The sequence below is a fragment of the Labrus mixtus genome, chromosome 11 (assembly GCF_963584025.1).
Source record: "Labrus mixtus chromosome 11, fLabMix1.1, whole genome shotgun sequence".
NCBI lineage: Eukaryota > Metazoa > Chordata > Actinopteri > Labriformes > Labridae > Labrus > Labrus mixtus.
In genome coordinates, this window is record NC_083622.1 from 29,365,820 (window position 1) to 29,385,241 (window position 19,422).

Here is a 19,422-nt window from a genome sequence, read left to right on the forward strand (position 1 = left end):
GAAATGCCATATTAATATGACCTACAGTACCAATATAAGGGTTTTGAGCTCCAACATTTCAAGGGCCTCCATCTGTTCTTATACCAGCAGCAGACTGTGAGGAAAAACCCCAAGGTCCCTCAGTAAATGGGAGGAAAGGCAAGTCCTCTGATAGTGTGTTGGTGTGACTTTGCTGTGTGGGTGTTCTCGGTCAACTCAAGTTCTTCAAGTGTGACTTTCAGTAGCATCTGTGATGTGTGAGTTGGAGTGATTTTTCCTTTTTTATTATCTGTGGCACACATATCAAGTCTTTAATTCAAGTTTCCCTGCACCTACATTTGATCTATTATTGAAATGGGTTTTAAGTTTATATAGAATATTCAAGTTAGAGAGTTGCATGAAGCTGTGGATGATGTTAATATAGAGAGTGATACCTTTAGTGACTGTGCAGGTTTGTACTTACTGCTTGCCAATAGAAGTTTGTTCTGCCCAGCTCCACTTCACAAAGACAGAGTTATGCACTTCCATTGTGAAATCATCAATCAATGTAATTAGACATGGATTATTGGACACATACACATAACTGGCAGGTTCAGTCTTACAAAAAACTCAGTGGAGTATAATGCATGTTTTTTAGAACATCACGAGTTATTACCTCTGTTTGCCAGCAGATAGAGCATAGTTCAATGTCTTTGATGAGGAGCTGTCCAAGATTTCAGTCCTGAAGTGGCAAAGCAGTTGTTTCCTTCTTACCATTCCTTTCCCCTGCTGTCTTCTATCACTGCAATGTACAGTATATGCATAATAGATGTATTGAGTAAAATGTTTTTTAAGAGGAAACAAGATAATATTTACATGTTTTTTCAGCACATTTTGAACAGGACCTTATAAACAAACTTGAATCTTATAATCCCTAAGAATTCTGTAGCATGAAAAACAAGTGTATCTATCTTTGCACATATGTGTGTGTATGCCTTAGAAGTGACATGGGAGGACCAGCAGCGAGGGCTGAACGGCTCTTTATCTGATGGAGGGACTCAGCCACACCCGTCCCTCACAGGTTGGTTGGTCTAGGTGTGGATCTGTTGCTCTTAAAAAAAAAATTCACTTTGGTAGAGTATTGAATTTTCCCATGGCCAATCAAGAGTCCATGAAAAGTAACCAGCACATTGAATCTGTCCTTCCATCTTGTTCACAGCAAACAGAAAAGAGTATGCTACCACCTAATAGTAATCCTCGTCATGAGTTGTCATGACAAAAGCAATGTGGGTTTTTTTTTCTGAATGTGTCATTGGATAGCCAAAGTAACATTTACTTTGGGCTGTAAGAAATAAGTCATCTTTAAAGCGTCAATCATCTGCCATCTGTAGCTGACTGTAAAGTACAGAATCTGCTAAATAATGTATTATTCTATAAACTGAGAATTTAGGTGTCACATGAACCCGGACAGCAAATACACATTTTTATAATTTTTTACCCTTTTATTTCTTAAAGTAACATTTTGTATTACTTATTGTTTTTTAAAAAAGATCATGCTATATGAATTCATTTAAATCGAAATTAAAGAAAATTCTAAATTCAGAATTTTCTGACTTAAAAGACCTTTTTTCATTCCCAAATGTAATAGTAAGTTGTTTCTTACTCATGGACTCTTAATAACATTTTCCACCTGCAAAGTCTAAAAATAGCTCTATCAAAGTGATCTGTCCTTGAAGACTTTTCTTGCTTCTCTGACTATTTGAGTTGATTCTTATCAGCTGGATTATGTAGGCCAGGTGATACAATTTGAAGAGGGCTTGTGTATTTGATTTCGGCAAACAGGATTATTTAAAATGATGATTAACATGAGGTTGCTGAGGTCAGCCACTGGATGGCGCCCTGTCTCTGTGCTTTCCTCCTTTGTTTGCAGTGCAACACGGAGTTGATACAGGCACTTTTATTATACGAAGCAAATACACATAATTGTATCATATCAGTGTCTTGGCACACTGCCTTATTCTTACTAATGAAATGTAGTTAAGTTTGATGAGTTGCTGTGATCGGAAAATATGAAACCTTGCTAAGGAAATGAATTGTGAGGTGCAGTGTTTGCTCTAAAGTGCTTCATTTGATTCCATGAATCACATATTTTCCTCTTTTCAATGTTCAATTATGTTCACTTGTCTTTTGCTAATACTGTATATACACAGGATCCTATTAGCTGTGCAACTAATTTTAAACACGATCATTATTTTAAACACCACAAGGAGATATGTTTGTGCAAATATTTATTCTATTTTTGCTATTTTTTCTTTCATAAATAATGTGTTACAGTGTAACACAGACACTCCCCCATCACCACACAGTTTGGTGGAATTTTGGTGCTGTAGAGAAATTCTGTTTAGAACGATGTTGTAGGAAAATATGGATCTCCAGTTGGTATGCATTGGATCCTACCTTGCTATAGAGCCTCTACCTGAGGCTCAACAAGCTGTTATTTGTCCAGGAAATGCTGACTAAGCATGATCCGCTTTACAAGACTGACTGAGATGCATGTTACATTATGCTGGGAACCTTTATACTGACCTCACAGCCTTACAAAGCTCCTCAACACTGATGTGTTTGAATTTTAATTACACCCCTAACTACTATGTTCCCTTTATTTCCCTAAACCAGTCAATTAATACGTGCTCCATAACAAGCAGACACCCCAAAACAGGAACGTCTTTGGTAAAACAACAACAACAACAAAATAAAAACCCTATGGACTAAAATATAAGTGTGTGTGTACAATAAAAGAGATGGTCTTATAAAACATAATTTTTTTTATCTTGTTTTGTGCAGGTGGCCCTGTTGTTTAATTTTGTATTTTTTCTTAGTCTTTGTCTTTTAAAAAAAGTGATAAATCATGTATTTTATGCTTGTATATAATTTATGAAACATTTAGAAAGCAAAAGGTTGTGATGACAATAGTAAATAAACCAACCTACTACATCGAAAATACAAATAGCAGAGTTCATTTTTCTTTAAGAGGAGACATAACTGCATGTTGTTTGAATAACATCTTAGGTTTACTTGTAAAACGGAACACTACTACTTTTCATATTCTAAGTAGATTGGGAACTAAAAGGTGAATTGAACTATTACTGTAGTTACTTTAAAGGATACGCTTTTTTTAACAGTTTTTTTTAGCACAAATGATGAAAAAATATTAATTTGGAACATGTAAACTAGCCAGATACCTAATATAGCCTGGGAGGTTAGTAAAAAAAAGGATAAACCATCCATTTCCTCATTTTCTTCTGCTCCTGTCTGCCCTGCCTGTTGTTCATATAACACATACATATAATCTGTGTCTAGTTTGATTAATAGCTTCTTGTAGTCCCATGTGGGGTAGGCTAAATGTTTAGTATGGCACAATACTGGTGAGATATACTAAAATAAACTATGCTGTATAATGGGCTCTACATTATAACACTACTAACACAGGCTGTTTCTGAATGTCATTGTTGGTAACATCTGCTTGTTATTAAACCTGCTCAATCCATCTACACCATTGGTAATTGAATGTAACATTATTTTGATGTGTCTGCTGCTGGGGCCTGTAATCTTGGAATTTGTCATTCAGAGGCGCCTAGGTTAATTTGAATATTTCATATTAACCTACGGATCACAGAGAACTTTTTTCAGGCAGACTCGTTCTAGTTTTTCACTCTCATCGCTGTCTTAATTTATCGTTCTTCTATCCTGGTGACCTACATGATGCAGCTGAAGTAAAGTCAAAGAAAATAAACATTTTTTGAATATATGTATAATTTGACCCTCTAACACAGTGGTTCTCAACTGGTGGGTCGGGACCCAAAATCTGGTCGCGGAGCAGTTTTAAGTGGGTCGCCATTGTGACTGGAAATCTGACATTTGGGTCACAAATTTCATGAAGGAGTTGGTGGTGGGTCTTTAGGTTAGACCAGTTGAGAACCACTGCTCTAACAAGGTGATGTTAGCTGGCATGAAGAAAGCTGATGAGGCAGATGTCTCACATTGTCTTTTGGTTTATGTGACACTAACCGAGTAGTCATTGAGCCAAATACTCATTCTGTGTTAGAGGTTATGACATTTATATACGATTGCAGTCGGCTTATTTAGCTCTCCCAGCTGTCACTGTTGGTTTTGTCAGGTTCAAGTTCAGTTGGTTTTCTGCAGAATCAGACATACCCACATGTTGAACTGCCTGGTCTGAGCTCATGTTGGTCCATGAGGTATTGATTGAACCCCTGAAGAAACGTATGAAACATATCAACATATGTCTTCATAGCAGATACAAATCACAGCTCATCTTTAGAGATAAAGAGAATCTTCAGAATATTTTCCTGGTTTTTGCAGGCTAAGCGGAAGGAAAGAAGGAAATTAATAATTTGTGGAGGGGCAAAATGCACAAGTGGAACCTGCTGAAAGCAAGCAGTTGATCTTGTTGTTGCACAACCTTGTTTCCTAAAGATTCTGCAGCTTATATATGTGTGTGTATGTGTATATGTGTGTGTGAGAGAGAGAGTGTGTAACTGCATATGCAGTCTTGCTGACTCAGGTTACGTCAATATTTTTCTCAAGTTTCACAACTTGGCTGTGTGAGGTCTTTTGCTCTCTTTTGTGCTCGCTGCTCTGTGCTTTCACTCCTTTTTTTCTGTGTGTGTTTCTTTCCTTTCTTTCATGTTAATTTTTTCAGGCTGTCCTACCACGGTAGAAACATGCAGACTCAAGTGACACCCACTTCTCCTTTTACCCTCCCTTCCTTTCCTCTCCTCCCTCTCCCTGTCTTCAGAGGTCCAGAGTTTCTATCTGGTTTGGGACTCTAACATTTTTTTTTACAGTTTCAGCTCTTTTCCCTTTAAAGCACAGAACCTCAGCCTCCCTTCCTTTTTCTCTAATAACCAAACTCTTAGCCTCTACCTCAGCCTGTCCCGGCCTCGCACCCTATTGCTCTGTTATGACTTTTCACTGTGCCCATGGTGGAGTTTGTGTGTTCTTGGTGTACTCTATGATTTTGTTTCTGTGTTCTGTTCTGTGCTTGTTTGTTTTGTCATCGTTGTGTCGTACTGTCGTTATGTGTTGTGTCCCTCCCTCCTGACCCTTCATCCTTCTTCTCCTCATTCTGGCCCTTCAAACTTTACATACTCGTTGATCACTGTGGTGGCGTCGCCCTCCCTCCGTTCTTTCTCTTCTTCTCTGTCTTCCCTTTCACCCGTCCTGCATCCTCTCACCTCCATCTTCCTCTCCTCTGTCTGTGTCTGTCCATTCTGTGATGTGATCCCAGAAGACACGGACTCACCAAGTTGGACGAACTCAGGTCTGTCCCTTCTTCTTCTTCTTCTTCTTCTTCTTCTTCTTCTTCTTCACCTTCTTTCTCTGACTCAGCCTCTTCTTCGTCTTCTTCTACTACTTCTATTCACACTATAAGTCTTCCTGGCTTGACCAGGAAGACCTACCCCTCCTCCCCTAATTTATTTCAATCATCTTTTCTTTTCTCAATTGGCTCGCCTCTGTTTTATTGCGCCGTTTGTGCTTTTTGATTGTTCTGTAGACAACGCTTCCACCTTCTCTGTCATTTTGCATAGTTTGTTCTCTGGACAGAATGTGTTCAGAGGAGCATGGTCATGGTCACACCTCTATGGTTTCCTTTGCAGCAGGTCTTCTTAGAACAAGCTCTGTCAGTGTATTACAGAAGATCCTTTCTGTATTACTCTGTATAGTTTTAAACATTTACTTAAACTGGGTTTGTAGCTTTTTAAAACAAGTAAAACAAATTTCCCCGGATGAATATATTTTGATTATCTGTTTAGTCACATATGCTTGAACACAAAATGTGGATTATGATCTTGAACAGCTGACATTGAGATTACATTGCCAGTTTTTGATATTTAATCGACTTCTTATTTAATTGTTGTGGCTATGTTTTTGCCAGGCATCCTGCAGACAATCTATAAATCCTCTGTTCTGGCAAAATTATAAAGGAAAATAATTGTCATATTTCTCAAAATGTCAAAGTAGTCCTAAAATTTTGCCAATTTATTTCTCTTCTTAAAATTCTAAGTACCTAAATGTTTCCTCTAAAAAAAACCTAAATAACCGTAAATCAGATGAAGCTAAAAATGTGTTCCTGTAATTTTATAGCTAATGTTTCATTAAAGTCCTGTGATCTTTAAGACAAAGTAGTCATTACACATTCGGTCCTAACGTATTGTGTTTTCACTGTAACTTCAAAAAAGAAAACTGAAAAAAATACATGTTCATCAACACCATTGACATTTTTTAGGTAAACATATTTTGAATATTTTCATATATTCCTTAAAATGTTCATCAGATTTCTGATCCAGTCTAGAATTACCATTTTGTTCGTAATTGAGAAAACTAAAGTTGAAGTTTGATGTCACTTATGTATTGTGCTGACAATGAACAAATAATCAAAAAATGCAAAATGACAATTCCAAAGAAGTGAGACAAACCATTTTGCCACACCTCCTGTATACAGTCATTCATTTGCTCTTAGCTTGTAATGCTTTTCCCTGTCTGTGTGTTTGTGAAGGCATACTGTATGTGCGCATGGCACATGTGTTCATTCACCTTTACTTGATCATTGCTTTCATATGACACAAAAGCAGAGTCAGAGTGAGACGGAGAGAATGGAGATGAATGAAAGTCATTAGTCTGTGGCATTCGATTTTTTTTTTTCCACAAAAGAAAATATGTAGTATTTGAAACTGACTATATAATATATGTTTTTAGGACTTATTTGTGTATATGTTTTTTTTAGATACAAGAATTGAGCAGAGTTCATTTAGAGTGGTTTAATTACGTTCAGAGAACACATTGTGCTTGTGTTTTGCCTAGACAAACTTGATGTTTCCATAAAGTAAGTTATAGCACGTAGGGATATGAAAAAAGTTTAGTGATTTATTTGTTTTTTGGAAGAGATGAGATGGGCAAACAGGGCGATGGGATGATGTTACAAAGCACTGATAATGTGGACATAAGGACGTTTTTGTAAATCTAGTTTTACAGTCTGAGCTCAGAGGGAGGGCCAATTATTTTTAACTTTTAAGAATTTCAGATAATTCGCATCTCAACATAGTTAACAATCATTGATTTTGGTGTGGGGGTGGGGAGGGGGGGTTGTTATTGCTAGTTCTAGAGACCAACGCTGTTATTCTTTTTTGTAGGAATTAATAAATTGTGTTTTTGATTGTGTTTAGCCAATTTTAAAAAATAAGATGAAAAGGGGAATCGTGGATTGCATCTATTAGAAATGTAGCCGTTAAATGTGCCCTTACTCTAACTAATCAATATTTTTGTCTGTATTTCTGTTTTTGTTTTGTTGTAAATGTTGCCAACCATTCAGCTTCCCTCCCCCCCATTAGATCTGTTCTTGTCACAGCTCATGGCTCATAGCTCAGCAGAAGCTTGTTTCTCTCCATAACAGTATGTCCCTCCATCAGGTCTCCTGTGACGCATCAACCCCAATCTGACAGTTTCCCATCTGTGTGCTTAGGTATGGACATGGAGGAGAGGACCAGGCAGATGAAACTAAAGATGAACAAGTACAAACAGGGAGCAGGCTCTGACTCCAGACTGGAGCAGGACTACCACAAGGTAACACCATGTCCTGGTTTGCTGGATGTATGCTTCAGTACTCAAGTTACACTGACATAAAACATGCACCTCCAGTAAGCTGTTTGCATAAAGCAACGTGCATAGGCCATATGGCACACTTTGCAAGCAATCAAGCATGTACACATGCACAAATCAACATCCTACTGCACATGCGCATTGATGTTTGCATAGTGTACATGGTACAAGTGCACAGACAAAGCTATACAAAAACAACAAAGAAGGTTAACAATTAAACGACATAATATGTTGGAAAACAATGATAAAGATGATATTATAACAATCACTTAAAATCTTAATATATGTATTACAACTAATTTTTGGTGGTTTAAAGGTCACATATTCACAAAGGGAAAAACTCCAAATGGCCGGTTTGAGCACACATTTACTGAAAAGTGGTGCAGGCGAAAGACAGAGAGGATGGACTTTCCTCATAATTGGGGGGTTTGTAGACAGACTAGGGACACATATTGGTGTTAGAAAAAACATGGTCAAATAGAATTTGCTTCAAAATATTAAAGATGATATACTCAGCAGCAAAATACCTTCCCAAAATCAATATCTTAGTTGCTCTGAGTTATACCCAGACCAGTTTTCTTTTTGTCATCAGGCTGTACTTAATGTTAAGTCTTTGGTTGTAAATTGAAGGAATGTGACAGTGAGTGTCTGCAGACTGGAGAGTTTACTACACTTCTGGAGAGGTCATGTTTAGAGAGCTCAGCCTGAACATGTGTTCTCACTGGAGTCTGGGCCAAGGCTCTCTGACTAACTCTCCTTTTAAGTCCAGGGAATGAAAACTATTGCATTAGGAGCAGCCAATGTGTTTGCTTTGAGTCTATAAAAAGCAGATTGATAAATGGTTAGTTGTACTTGTGTTGAACATTATCCTCCTTGGAAGTGTCAATGATTAAGCAGTGCTCTCACTATTCTTAAACAGGACTTCCAGGCACATGTCCTCAAACCATGTTGTAATAGTAAACAGTTCCTGTAACACTCAGTTCAGTTTATGGGTTAGCATTCCATCACAAAAACACGTGAAAGACATAAACACATCCAAGTTTACAAACTTTCTTTAACCAAGTAGTGAAAGGATTTGAATGATTGTTGTGCTACCAAAGAAGCCCCAGTTTGAAGACATTTTGTAAAATAAATAATATAAGTAAAGTCACAGAAATGGCTCCATATCAGTTTTTTTTTTATTATATGCTATCAGTCAACAGCCTCAGGAGTTTTTAACTCCTCAGTTTAATGTAACATTCTCATACCCTTTAAAGTGGAATCATTAATGGGAAATGTAACTGAGGCAATATGAGATTTGGATTCTCCATTACCTGACATTATTATACTTCAGGGTTACAAAGTTGTTTTTGTATTTCCAAAAGTCAATCACCAGTCCACTTCAAGGCCATATACTTTCTTTGATGATTTAAATAACCAATGGAGTCATGCTGCTGTGCCTCATTCATAAATGCACACCATTTTTTAGTATATAGAGTGATGCATGAATCATTTATGATGCGATGGATCACTGCAGCAGATTTGATCCATGCGTTATGATATATCTATTAATATCTAAATTGGCAAAATGAAATGAAAGAAGTTAAATCAGCTGAAGTTGAGACTAATCATAGACTATTGAACATGTCTAAATACATCATACAAAGAGTGTTTACTTTAAAAGGAACTGAGACTCTTGGATTGATTCATGTTGGGCCCATATGACAACACGTATGTGCATAGTAAGGCCCTTTAGATTGTTTTAATTGGGTCAAAGCAGTTATGGATGCTTATTGATGACATTACATCTTCCTTTACTAAATGTTGTGACCAGTCTGAGTACCCAGATGGCATTTTGAATATTAAAAATAAAGCTTCAAGCTTCAGCTGTAACTTGTGTTTTTTTATCACTTGTGTCTTTAAGATGCATTTGAAAAACATTCTGACCTTACAGAAGGAAGACCTAACAAGCACTATGCAATGACTCTAAACTAAGACTATATTACTTATATTTATCAGCCGTTGCTTAAGAGATGGTCAGTTGACTGTGATAGCATTGTTTTACAGTAGCTCTTTTGCAGTATCCCTTTTAAAGGTTGATAATAGCTTCTTATTTACATTTTAAAATAAGTGTGTGTTTACACAATATGGAATCTGTAACAACTAAAAATTCAAAAGAGCATGGACTTAAATTCATCCCAAATGTGTGTGCCAAAAAGACTCTATTATTTGGTCTTATAAGACAAACTTTTTATGTGTCATTTTGATATTGTGTACTGTTTTTGTTGATTTTGCAGCGTTCAGGCAGAGATCCACGGGGCTCAGATAACCTGTCGGCCAAGTCATCGGACAGTGATGTAAGCGACGTGTCCGCTGTGTCGAGAACCAGTAGTGCCTCTCGGTTCAGCAGCACGAGCTACATGTCTGTCCAATCAGAAAGGCCGCAAGGGAACCGAAAGATACGGTAGGCTAATGTCCACATCAGTGGACAGTGAACTGTCTTAGTCTCCTCATCAAGCTATCAGAAATGGTCAATTCCCCCGGAGCTTTGAACTTCTCTTTCCAATACCATGTGCAAATATTTTCAGCTTTGAAATTGCTTGCACTTTCTTAAACTAAAAGAGGAAATGGCAACACCTAGTAAGTGCCATTTTCTCTCTGTGATGAGTTCAGGTTTGGCTCCTTTTCTAGAATAATCTGGAACCAAATGACTGAACTCATTCTGGCTTTGGGGGGATGTTTGACCATATCTGGCAACACATTTGAATGTAAAACACATTGCATCTCTTTGGGTGTTGTCTCATATCAAAGCAAGAAACAAATTCATTTGCATGCTGTAAGTCTACATGTCTAATTTCTACTTTTTTTAATCAGTCTGCTTTTGTCTCTTGGCTGCGCTGTGTCTTATTGTTTTGTCTTTCTTTCTCTTGTTGTTGACAATGTTCATGCTTTGTTTGGTTTTCTTTCTGCTTTGCATGTGCTGCTCTCATGCGTCTGTGTCTGTCTTCAGCCAGTTGCGATCAAGAAGCCATTCTCGGGAGGGGGATGAGCAATTAGGAGAAGTGCTAGAGGAGGAGGAGGCGGGTGGGGGATGTCGAGAGGATGGGAGAAGGGCCAGTAAAGAGAGGAGATCACAGGGAGAGAGGAAGGGTTTAGGGGGAAAGGTAGACACAGACAAGGAGCATCAGGAGGATTTGGCTGAGAAAGAAGACGACTTACAGCAAAGGAGTATCTCAGAGACTGACCTCAGGTAACACATGTGTGGCAGCCCCTAACTGTGGACTTGCAATAATACCCTTATCCCCACGTGACCCAATGACATTATTTGTGGAAAGTAGAGTGCAGTGACTATCCTCCAACCTTCATATAGTTAACTTTGTAAGTGCGATGATGAGTTGATGAATATAAATCTTACAGCAAGCATGTGAGTTGAACAGTAAAAGAAAACAACACACACAATACAAATGTCACAAATCAAAATGACTTACCTCTAACTGACTGCCATGCTGCCATCTGATTCCTGGGCCACAATGCTCTCTAAATAAGCAGCATGTGACAACTGCTGTGTTAAACAGCTGTATCTTACATGGTTGCATTTTCCACACAGGTAGTGGATCAGCTGCACCTACCTTTTATATTGTCCTGAATAACAGAATGTGTAATTTCCTTTCAGTATGAATTATAGTAACATTAAGTAAAGACAGAATTGTGATCTGATGACTGCCAGTGGGAAAAAAACCCTACATTTCCTTCTTGTTGAGCCTATCCACATATTTTATAGAAATAAAATAAAACCATGGAGGCTGAAATGAAAAGCCAGTGTTCTGCCATGCAAATGTACTGCTCATGTGAGCATTTGTGGTCCAGGTCTCTGATATGGATAGCTAATAATTTTTTTAAATTTAAGAAAGTACGGCAGCAGTATTGTTTGACACTGAAACAAACTCACACAGATATGACTGCACTGAAACACCTGACATGCAGAAACACTTTGAACGAAAAAATTATTCAAAATGTTCAAACTAGAGGCACATTGAGAAAATATGGCTAAAGTTCATTTTAATCATTCCAGATATACATCACTGAATTCCTTATTTTTAAGTTAAGGGTTTTAATACTGTTCTGGTTTTAGTAGAACAATGCTATACTTATCTCAAGATGATTTTATTCCCTCCACCAGAGAGTATTGTTTGAGTTATAAATATTCTAGAACCAGCGAAAGTAAAAAGTATGTCAAGAGCAAATTCAAGTGCAAGTTCATTTGAAATCCCACAGCAGGATGAAAGCTTAGCTCAATCTCCTAGTAAGGTGTCTTCTCAAATCACATTCACAGCAGGGTCCAAGTTAGTTCCTCATACTCACATAAGCACTGCTCAGTGTCTTTCTGGGCTAGAGAGAAAACAAATTTAGATAAGAGCTACACTCTCATGTATAATTAACACTACACTAGAAAACAATCTGATTAAGAAGAGGCACATGGCATAAACGTGAGCAAAATCCACTGGTAGGTATACAGGTAGAGGACCTATGTGTGGTATTTTTAGATAGAGACGGTAGCAAAAAGAAGTAAAATTAATGCGACAGTACAGTGTTTTCAATGGAGTCTGCTCTCTGTGATGCTTTACTGTCTTCTGTTGTTGCATCTTTGTTTTCTGTGTTTTTCACATGCTGTCTGAGTCCAACAGTGTTACTCTGCACCTGCAACTTGTCAACCCAAACCTCCCACATTCCTCCAGATAGTCCTCAATATGCCAAGAATATTTGTTTTCTCTGTGTAACACCATAACCGTCATGCCTAGACTGTCATCCAGCATCTAACTCACTTTCAGTGAAGTCACAGGAAATTTTAGGTAATGTTATTAAAAATTAAAAAGCCTGCTTTGTCAAATACATTCAGAAGATGGATTTGAATTCAGTGGCAATAATCCAATTTCAAACAACATTTTCATCTTGACTGAAAGTGAGCTGAATTTCTCCAGCTTTTTAAGATGCTGAAAGCTCTTATCTGTGTTATCAACCCCAATCCCTTCATGACAGCTACAGTATAAATCTATTATATACCAAACTTTCACCACATGTGCGTCATTGCATATTCTACTTTTCTAGGACAACAAGTGAGAAAAAAAACCAACAATGATGACAAAAAAGGCTCAGCTTTAAACTTACATTCAACTTTAGTTCAAAGTATGTTGCACTTGCATTCCCTAGAGAGTGAATAACCAGGCAAAATGTTTTGTTCATGGTGATGTGTAAAGGGTCTTATTATATATGTACTAAAAACATGTCAAATCAGACTTATCTATCACAATATGCAAAATACCACCAAAGTATCAAATGTTTGTGCCAAAAGATCCATATTTTTGTCAAAGGTATTTACACACACCATTTAGCTGCATGACAATCTTTTGTGAAATATTAAAGTCCCTGAAGAGTTGCAAAAAAGTTGTTGCAAAGGAGCATTATGTTAATTTAAGCAGTCATTTTCTAAAGATTTTTATTCAACAGTGGTTTACACTACCCAATTAGAACTCAAATCACATTTTATCAGTGTTGGACAAAATACACAACGTCTTCAGTCGAAGAGTAGATACTACTGGTCAGATATTATACCAGTGCAAGTTACTCAGTCAAAGTATTACTTTAGTTAAAGTACTGGAGTACTTTCTTTTCAAAACATTGTTTGTATAATGCATGACAACAGTCAATAATACGCTGGTGTTCATTCTGCTACGGTATTTTTAGAAAATATTATTTACATTTTTTAAACTCACACGCTATTGATTTCCAGATAAGCAGCTCCAAAATAAAAGGAGCAACCAAGAATACTTGATAAGCAGGGACAATGCCAGCCAGGCTTTACACAGACACACATTCTTTTTTACAATCATTGCAGTGGGTGCAAGGCCTCTCAAACTGTGCAGCTATGCAGCATATTCTTATTTCTAGTGATGCTAAAGTTCCCTTCACTGTTTCACTTCTCTGAGGCGATTTTAGCACCGAGCATAATAAATATAAAAAGAAAAGGGCCTCTGCGACGAAGCTTGATCCAAAGGCTTCTGGACTGGTACATATATGATCTTGAACGTTTCATCTCTCCTTAGAAAGGCTTCTTCTTAAAGGAGTTCTAAACTTTCTGGTGGACTGAACTAGAAATGTAAGACCTCTGTGGATCATTAGCATGCTAATGATCAAGGATGGCTCACATCAGAGTTGTTAGCGGAGTCGTTTACCTAGTTTCACCTAGAGTCGTAACCACCCCCAGTCGCCTGTGAGTCATGTGTGAGTCGTTGGAGTTGCATGTTCCAAGGTGGGAATGGGGCTTCAGTTGTTTAGGGAGAGAATTTAAAACAGCATTGTAGGTTGATGAAAGATGATGTCTCTCCACCTCGGTTAAGAGATGGTTTTCCACCTTTACATTTATGGCTTCTTTAACACCCCTTTCAAACCAACGATCTTTCCTGTCCAGGATAGGCACTTTGTCATCCTTAAAGGAGTGTCCTTTGTCTCTCAGATGTAAATAGACTGCGGAACCTGAATTAATGGTTAGTCAGAAAGTAAATAAGATAATTTTCTGAAATTTTAAAGAATTGTTTCATTGTATTTTACCAAAACATTAAAATAATCGTTAGTTTCAGCTTCACAAAGGTGAGTCTTGCTGGTTTTAATGCATTATTTGTCTGTATCTAAATAAATGCCCCAATGAATACACAAGTCCTCCAGCTGACACTCTTACCCCTTACTCTCACCCTTATACATTTTATCTATCAATCCTCATATCAATCAAAAAAACATATTGTATGTTTTTTTTCCTGGACTTTTATTATTTGGTGCTTCAGCAAAGCAGTTTTTCCTTTATGTACCCAGGAAATTGAAGAACATATTATTTGAGTACACTGACCTTTATACTGCCCCCAGTGTCATGCTCTTAACATGTGCATCAAAGCACACTTTAATATAAGTCCTGCATGTGTGACACCCGGTATCAAGCCACAAATCTCAGTTCTATAAAACCTAGATGCTTTAGTGGTTTTTCAACATCATACATTCAACATTGTGATACATGCTGTATGCACTAAAATAAATCATTGGAGCTCTATTTTTAATTTACTGTTATGTAAGCTCTACCAGTGATGAAACTCTCATCAGCCTGTACAATTAACTCAACAGAACATCAATGAATGTCTTTACCATGAGGGTACAAGATTAATGGGTTTAATCAACCCATCAAACTGTATCTAGTGATTCCAGTAGTCAGGAAGTTGGTTCTTTTGGTCAAAATGCTACCTGTTCATTCACTGTGCTGTTTATCTTTGTATGGAAGCAGCAGAGCACGTTGATTTTGCTAAAACAAATCTTCAACGTATTTAGGTCGCAGTGTAAATATACATCTGCTTCACATGAACAAGCCTGTTTGCATTATCTTGGCATATGAACATCATGACAGCCATATGTGTTTTTAGTCCATGAGCACTTTCACTGCACAGAGAAGCATGCTGTATGCACGCTACTCTGATGTCATGTCCAGTGACCTCCACGATGGAACAAGCCATCTATCAGCACGTAGTGGTAGTTAATGTCTTAAAAGACACCCCCTACCTGTACAGACTATTATTAACATGAGCTTCATATTTCAATTAATCCCTTTAGTCTCTAATAAAGAGCTGTGTTGACAGGCTAATGTTCAGGCTAGGGAAACAGTTGCCAAGGTAACTGTTTTTTCTACCTCACCTGATAAAGAAGCAATGTTCCTCTCTGTGAAAAGTGAACAAAATGAGGGGACTTGTACAGGAAGATGCTCTTTGCATGTTTTTAAATACACATAGTAGGCCTATGTGTCATTCAGCTTCCACACAGCATCACTAGTTCTTCCAACTAAATGATCCTTTCAGATCTTAATTGAAGCATAAAATCAAATGTCTGCTGGTTTTGTGTTGTTTGTTATCATAACAAAGACATTTAAGACAGCAAGGTTTTTAGTCTTTTACAAGTACAGAAAAACAATCCAGAATTTTATTTTGCTTTGGGAACATCTTGGCCTGGATTAAAATGCATGGTGAGCAATTTGCATGATGTGGAACACTATGTTCTAAGGGCTGGGGTTGAGAATCAAAATCCCTGGAGAGTCCCGGTTTTCTCTGCAAGCACATTCGTTCAATGGCCAAGGTGCATACACCTGCTTGGAGAGTAAAGATACAGGGATGAAAGAAACACTGCATTTATGACAGTATACATTTAGTTTTCTTTGGGGACATTGTACAATGTCTCTGGTTAGACCAGTAAAATATCAATTTGAATCAAGACAATGTTCAAGGATTTAAATAAAGAGCATGCTAAACAGCTTAACTTCAGTTTTAGAATATTTTTCAGTCTATAATGCAATGTTCATTTATATTTCTCAGGGTCTTTAACCATGTGTCTCTTTGATCATCTGATTTAACATCAGAAGGAAATTATTTGCAGTGACAACAATGCCCCAGTTTTCCTGACTGGGCTGATTTTTTATGTAATAGAAGAGGCATCTTTAACACCCTGTGCTGACCAGGGGCAATGCAGCCTCACACTTTTGATAGTTAAAGGGCAGATTGTAGAATGTCACTAGTCATCACTACATCAGCCCTGGCAGATGTGGAGCCTAAACGCTTGAAGTCTGCTTCAAAGCCTCTGGGCAGCATTAACTGATCAAAAGCCCTAATCCCCATAATCATTTAATATTTATGTATTGAATAACAGGCTGATCTATAACAGAACCTACTAGCATTACTACTGGCATTAACAAAAAGGTTTACAATACAGACTGAGTTAGGAAATGTGAGAATCTGACTTCCTTCACCACCAGTTGGTGGAAGTTTAGTCAACCGTGGTTAGGATAGGACTTTTATCACAACATTGTAAATGTGGCATTCCTAAAATGATTCCTTAATAAATACAAGAAATTATTCTAAAGTTTTCCTACACTAACACCATCAATACAATTTGAATCTAATTAATTATCAAACTGTTTGACCAAATGAGCTGCTCTCCCTTTCTCTCTAGCATCACAAGGCTAAAAAACACAGCAAACAGGAAAATTAATGTTTAATTTAAAAGCATCACACTCCATTTATGTCAAGGTGGTGGAATATTGTTACCTGCACTTACATTTCTAAACAAATGTTTCACAAGAGGTTGAATAAAGGTTTCTTAATTTGTATACAACAGAGCTGAAACTAATGTCTGCTTGATCAAAGATCAGAAATTGAAGGAGCCTATTTAGAGTCATAGATGGAGTCTATTTTCCAATCCAATTTATTTCTCTCTCATTTTTGTCCACGTCTCTCCATAAGTTGTCTCCACAAGGCAGTTACATGGTGGAGGTCAGACACTCTAATTAATGAATAGCCTGAGGGTGCTACATGTAACTCATCCCATTAGGAATGCAGAGCCTGTGATACAGAATGTAATTTGTCTGTTAAAGATAACTCACTAGCAGAGCTAAAATAAGACCCTAATTTGGACACTGGCCTATTTCATTTTTCAGCAGAGGAAGCTGGAGAATAATGCTGATGGCGGACAACTTTTCTTTTCATGTCCACTTGAGTGTAAAAGTACTAAGTGTGTGGTCATGACTCAGGTACAAAGGAGTTGCAAATCAGTTTCTACCTCCAGGTGCACATAGAAGAGAGTCAAACAGCATAGACCTTTTATAATACCATAATACAAAGAACTAGGTAATCTTTACGATAATTAACTTCCTTACATTTTGCTAAATATACTTAAATCAATGTTTATGTTTTAATCTGTTTCTCCAGTTGAGTCATGTATTCCACTCTTGGAATTAACACACATAAAAATGCAATAATGTGCAAACAAAGAAAGCAAGCAAATAGACTGATAGCTTCTTAACATAAGCGTTAACAATGCAACTAACTGACTTTAAAAAAAATCTGTTTTGCAAAGATAATGTTAGAACGGCAAGGTGTTTTACACAGGTGCAAAGTGGATATGACGACTTGGACAGGAGGACTGCAAAGGGCCACAACATCGGTCCTTTGCAGTCTAGAACTTATTTAAAGTATTTGGCAAAAATATCCAACAAAAAAGGATTAGTAGTTGCCCTTGAGCTTTCAGTAATAACTTAGGTGAAGGTCAAGGTCAAGGATTAACTTTGTCTTCATTTTTTAGCCCACATTGATAAATAGTCTTTAAATGTAAAGAAAACACACACACTATTCTAAAGTATTCTAAAGCTATAGGGAGTCAAAGATGTAAAAAAAAATAGTGCTTAACAATTGAAGATATTTTGATGATTGACCAGCCCAAACCCAAAACTCAGCTATACTGTAAGTCATGAACTCCTGGACCTGAACTCTGTCCTTTTCTCCTTTTCATCTCCACATCTCCTGCTGCCTCCTCCATTATCTCTCCTGTCATATTTTCTCCTCTCCTCTCCTCTCCTCTCCTCTCCTCTCCTCTCCTCTCCTCTCCTCTCCTCTCCTCTCCTCTCCTCTCCTCTCCTCTCCTCTCCTAACCTCGCCTCTGTCCTATCTCTCTTATCTGTCTTCGCCTGCCCCCCTCTTAATGGTGGTGGCTGACAGTGACTTTGCATCCAAAATGAAAAACAGGCAAATGGGCTCGTCAGGCGGGTTGAACATGACCAAGAGCACAAGCATCAGCGGTGACATGTGTAACCTGGAGAAGACAGATGGAAGCCAGTCTGACACTGCAGTTGGCACGGTAGGCACTGATGACAAGAAGAGGCGCTCCAGCATTGGTGCCAAAATGCAGGCCATGGTTGGCATGTCACGCAAGAGCCGGAGCACCTCTCAGCTTAGCCAAACAGGTAGGCCATCCAACTGCACTTTCAGTGTACTATGTTTGTTTACGTGTACATCTGTCTGTCTGGTCACTCGTTCTGTCTGTCTGGTAGATTTCTTTATTGTCTTCTCTGTTGAATATTGGGCTCAAATAACGCCACCTTCTCCTCCAGTTCTTCAATTTCTCACTTTTCATCGAGGAGGAGTTTGGATTCCCTCCCACCCAGGGATAAAGAAAACAGCACAACTTTTCCCTTTTTCTTCTAGGTGTCAATTCTCCTGAAAATTGCTTTTCTCTATCTCTCTCAAGCTCCCCTTTTCCTTTCTTTGTTTGTTACATAGCCTCAGTCATGTACAGTATTTATGCTTTTTGCTTTTTTATGGTTTTGTAATTATTTCACATTTCATTATTGAAAATATGTTTTTCAGATGTAATAGCTTTGCACTTCCTGTCAAAGTGAGGACAGCAGCTGGGTGTTGCAGATCACGTTTTGCCACTTTCTTCAAGTTCTGATGCTCTTTTGACTGTGACTTCAGTCTAAAATAATATGTGGTTGTGTTTTGTGTTTGTTTCTCTGAGTGCATGTGAGAATGAGTGCACATGCAAGATATTGTCAGAGAGGTGATGTGTACGTAGCATATACTGTAGGTCTATTACTTTTTTTGATCTCTGTGTAATTTTCTTTCTGTCCTACTTTTTCCCTATAAGTGGTCAAAAACCATTTGAGAAGCATTAAGCAGATGCATGTCAGTGTGAAAAATGACCTAGCAGGTAACACGTGTTGATGCCCTTAGCCGATAAATTGGGATCTGGTCTGTTCATGTGAAGTTCCGTCAATTAGTCCACTTCCTCTCCACTGCTCCCTTGTGTGTACCTCTAAGCATTCAGTGCCTATTCATCTTTTCTATTAAAAATTGAAGGGGTCAATGATCACTTCTACTCATCAGCACTCTATGTCCACATCTGGCTAGATTGTATGGCAGAGGGACAGAGAGATGGTGAGGTGAGGAG

At 37.8% G+C, this 19,422-nt stretch overlaps 1 protein-coding gene across 15 annotated transcripts in view; it reads left to right on the plus strand.

The window, feature by feature from the left end:
- Positions 1-19,422, plus strand: part of rims2a (regulating synaptic membrane exocytosis 2a) — a 142,471-nt gene that overhangs the window by 103,675 nt on the left and 19,374 nt on the right. For 8 of the 15 annotated variants that reach the window (XM_061051239.1, XM_061051246.1, XM_061051247.1 and 5 more), the window contains 3 exons: positions 7,502-7,602; positions 9,915-10,081; positions 18,192-18,436. The exons of 4 other annotated variants lie outside the window; for them this stretch is intronic. In XM_061051239.1, coding sequence (XP_060907222.1) covers positions 7,502-7,602; positions 9,915-10,081; positions 18,192-18,436 — 513 coding nt within the window. Of the gene's footprint in view, positions 1-7,501; positions 7,603-9,914; positions 10,082-10,627; positions 10,868-18,191; positions 18,437-19,422 lie in introns of all 15 variants that reach the window. 3 more of the 15 variants (XM_061051240.1, XM_061051253.1, XM_061051238.1) reach the window with 2 other exon arrangements.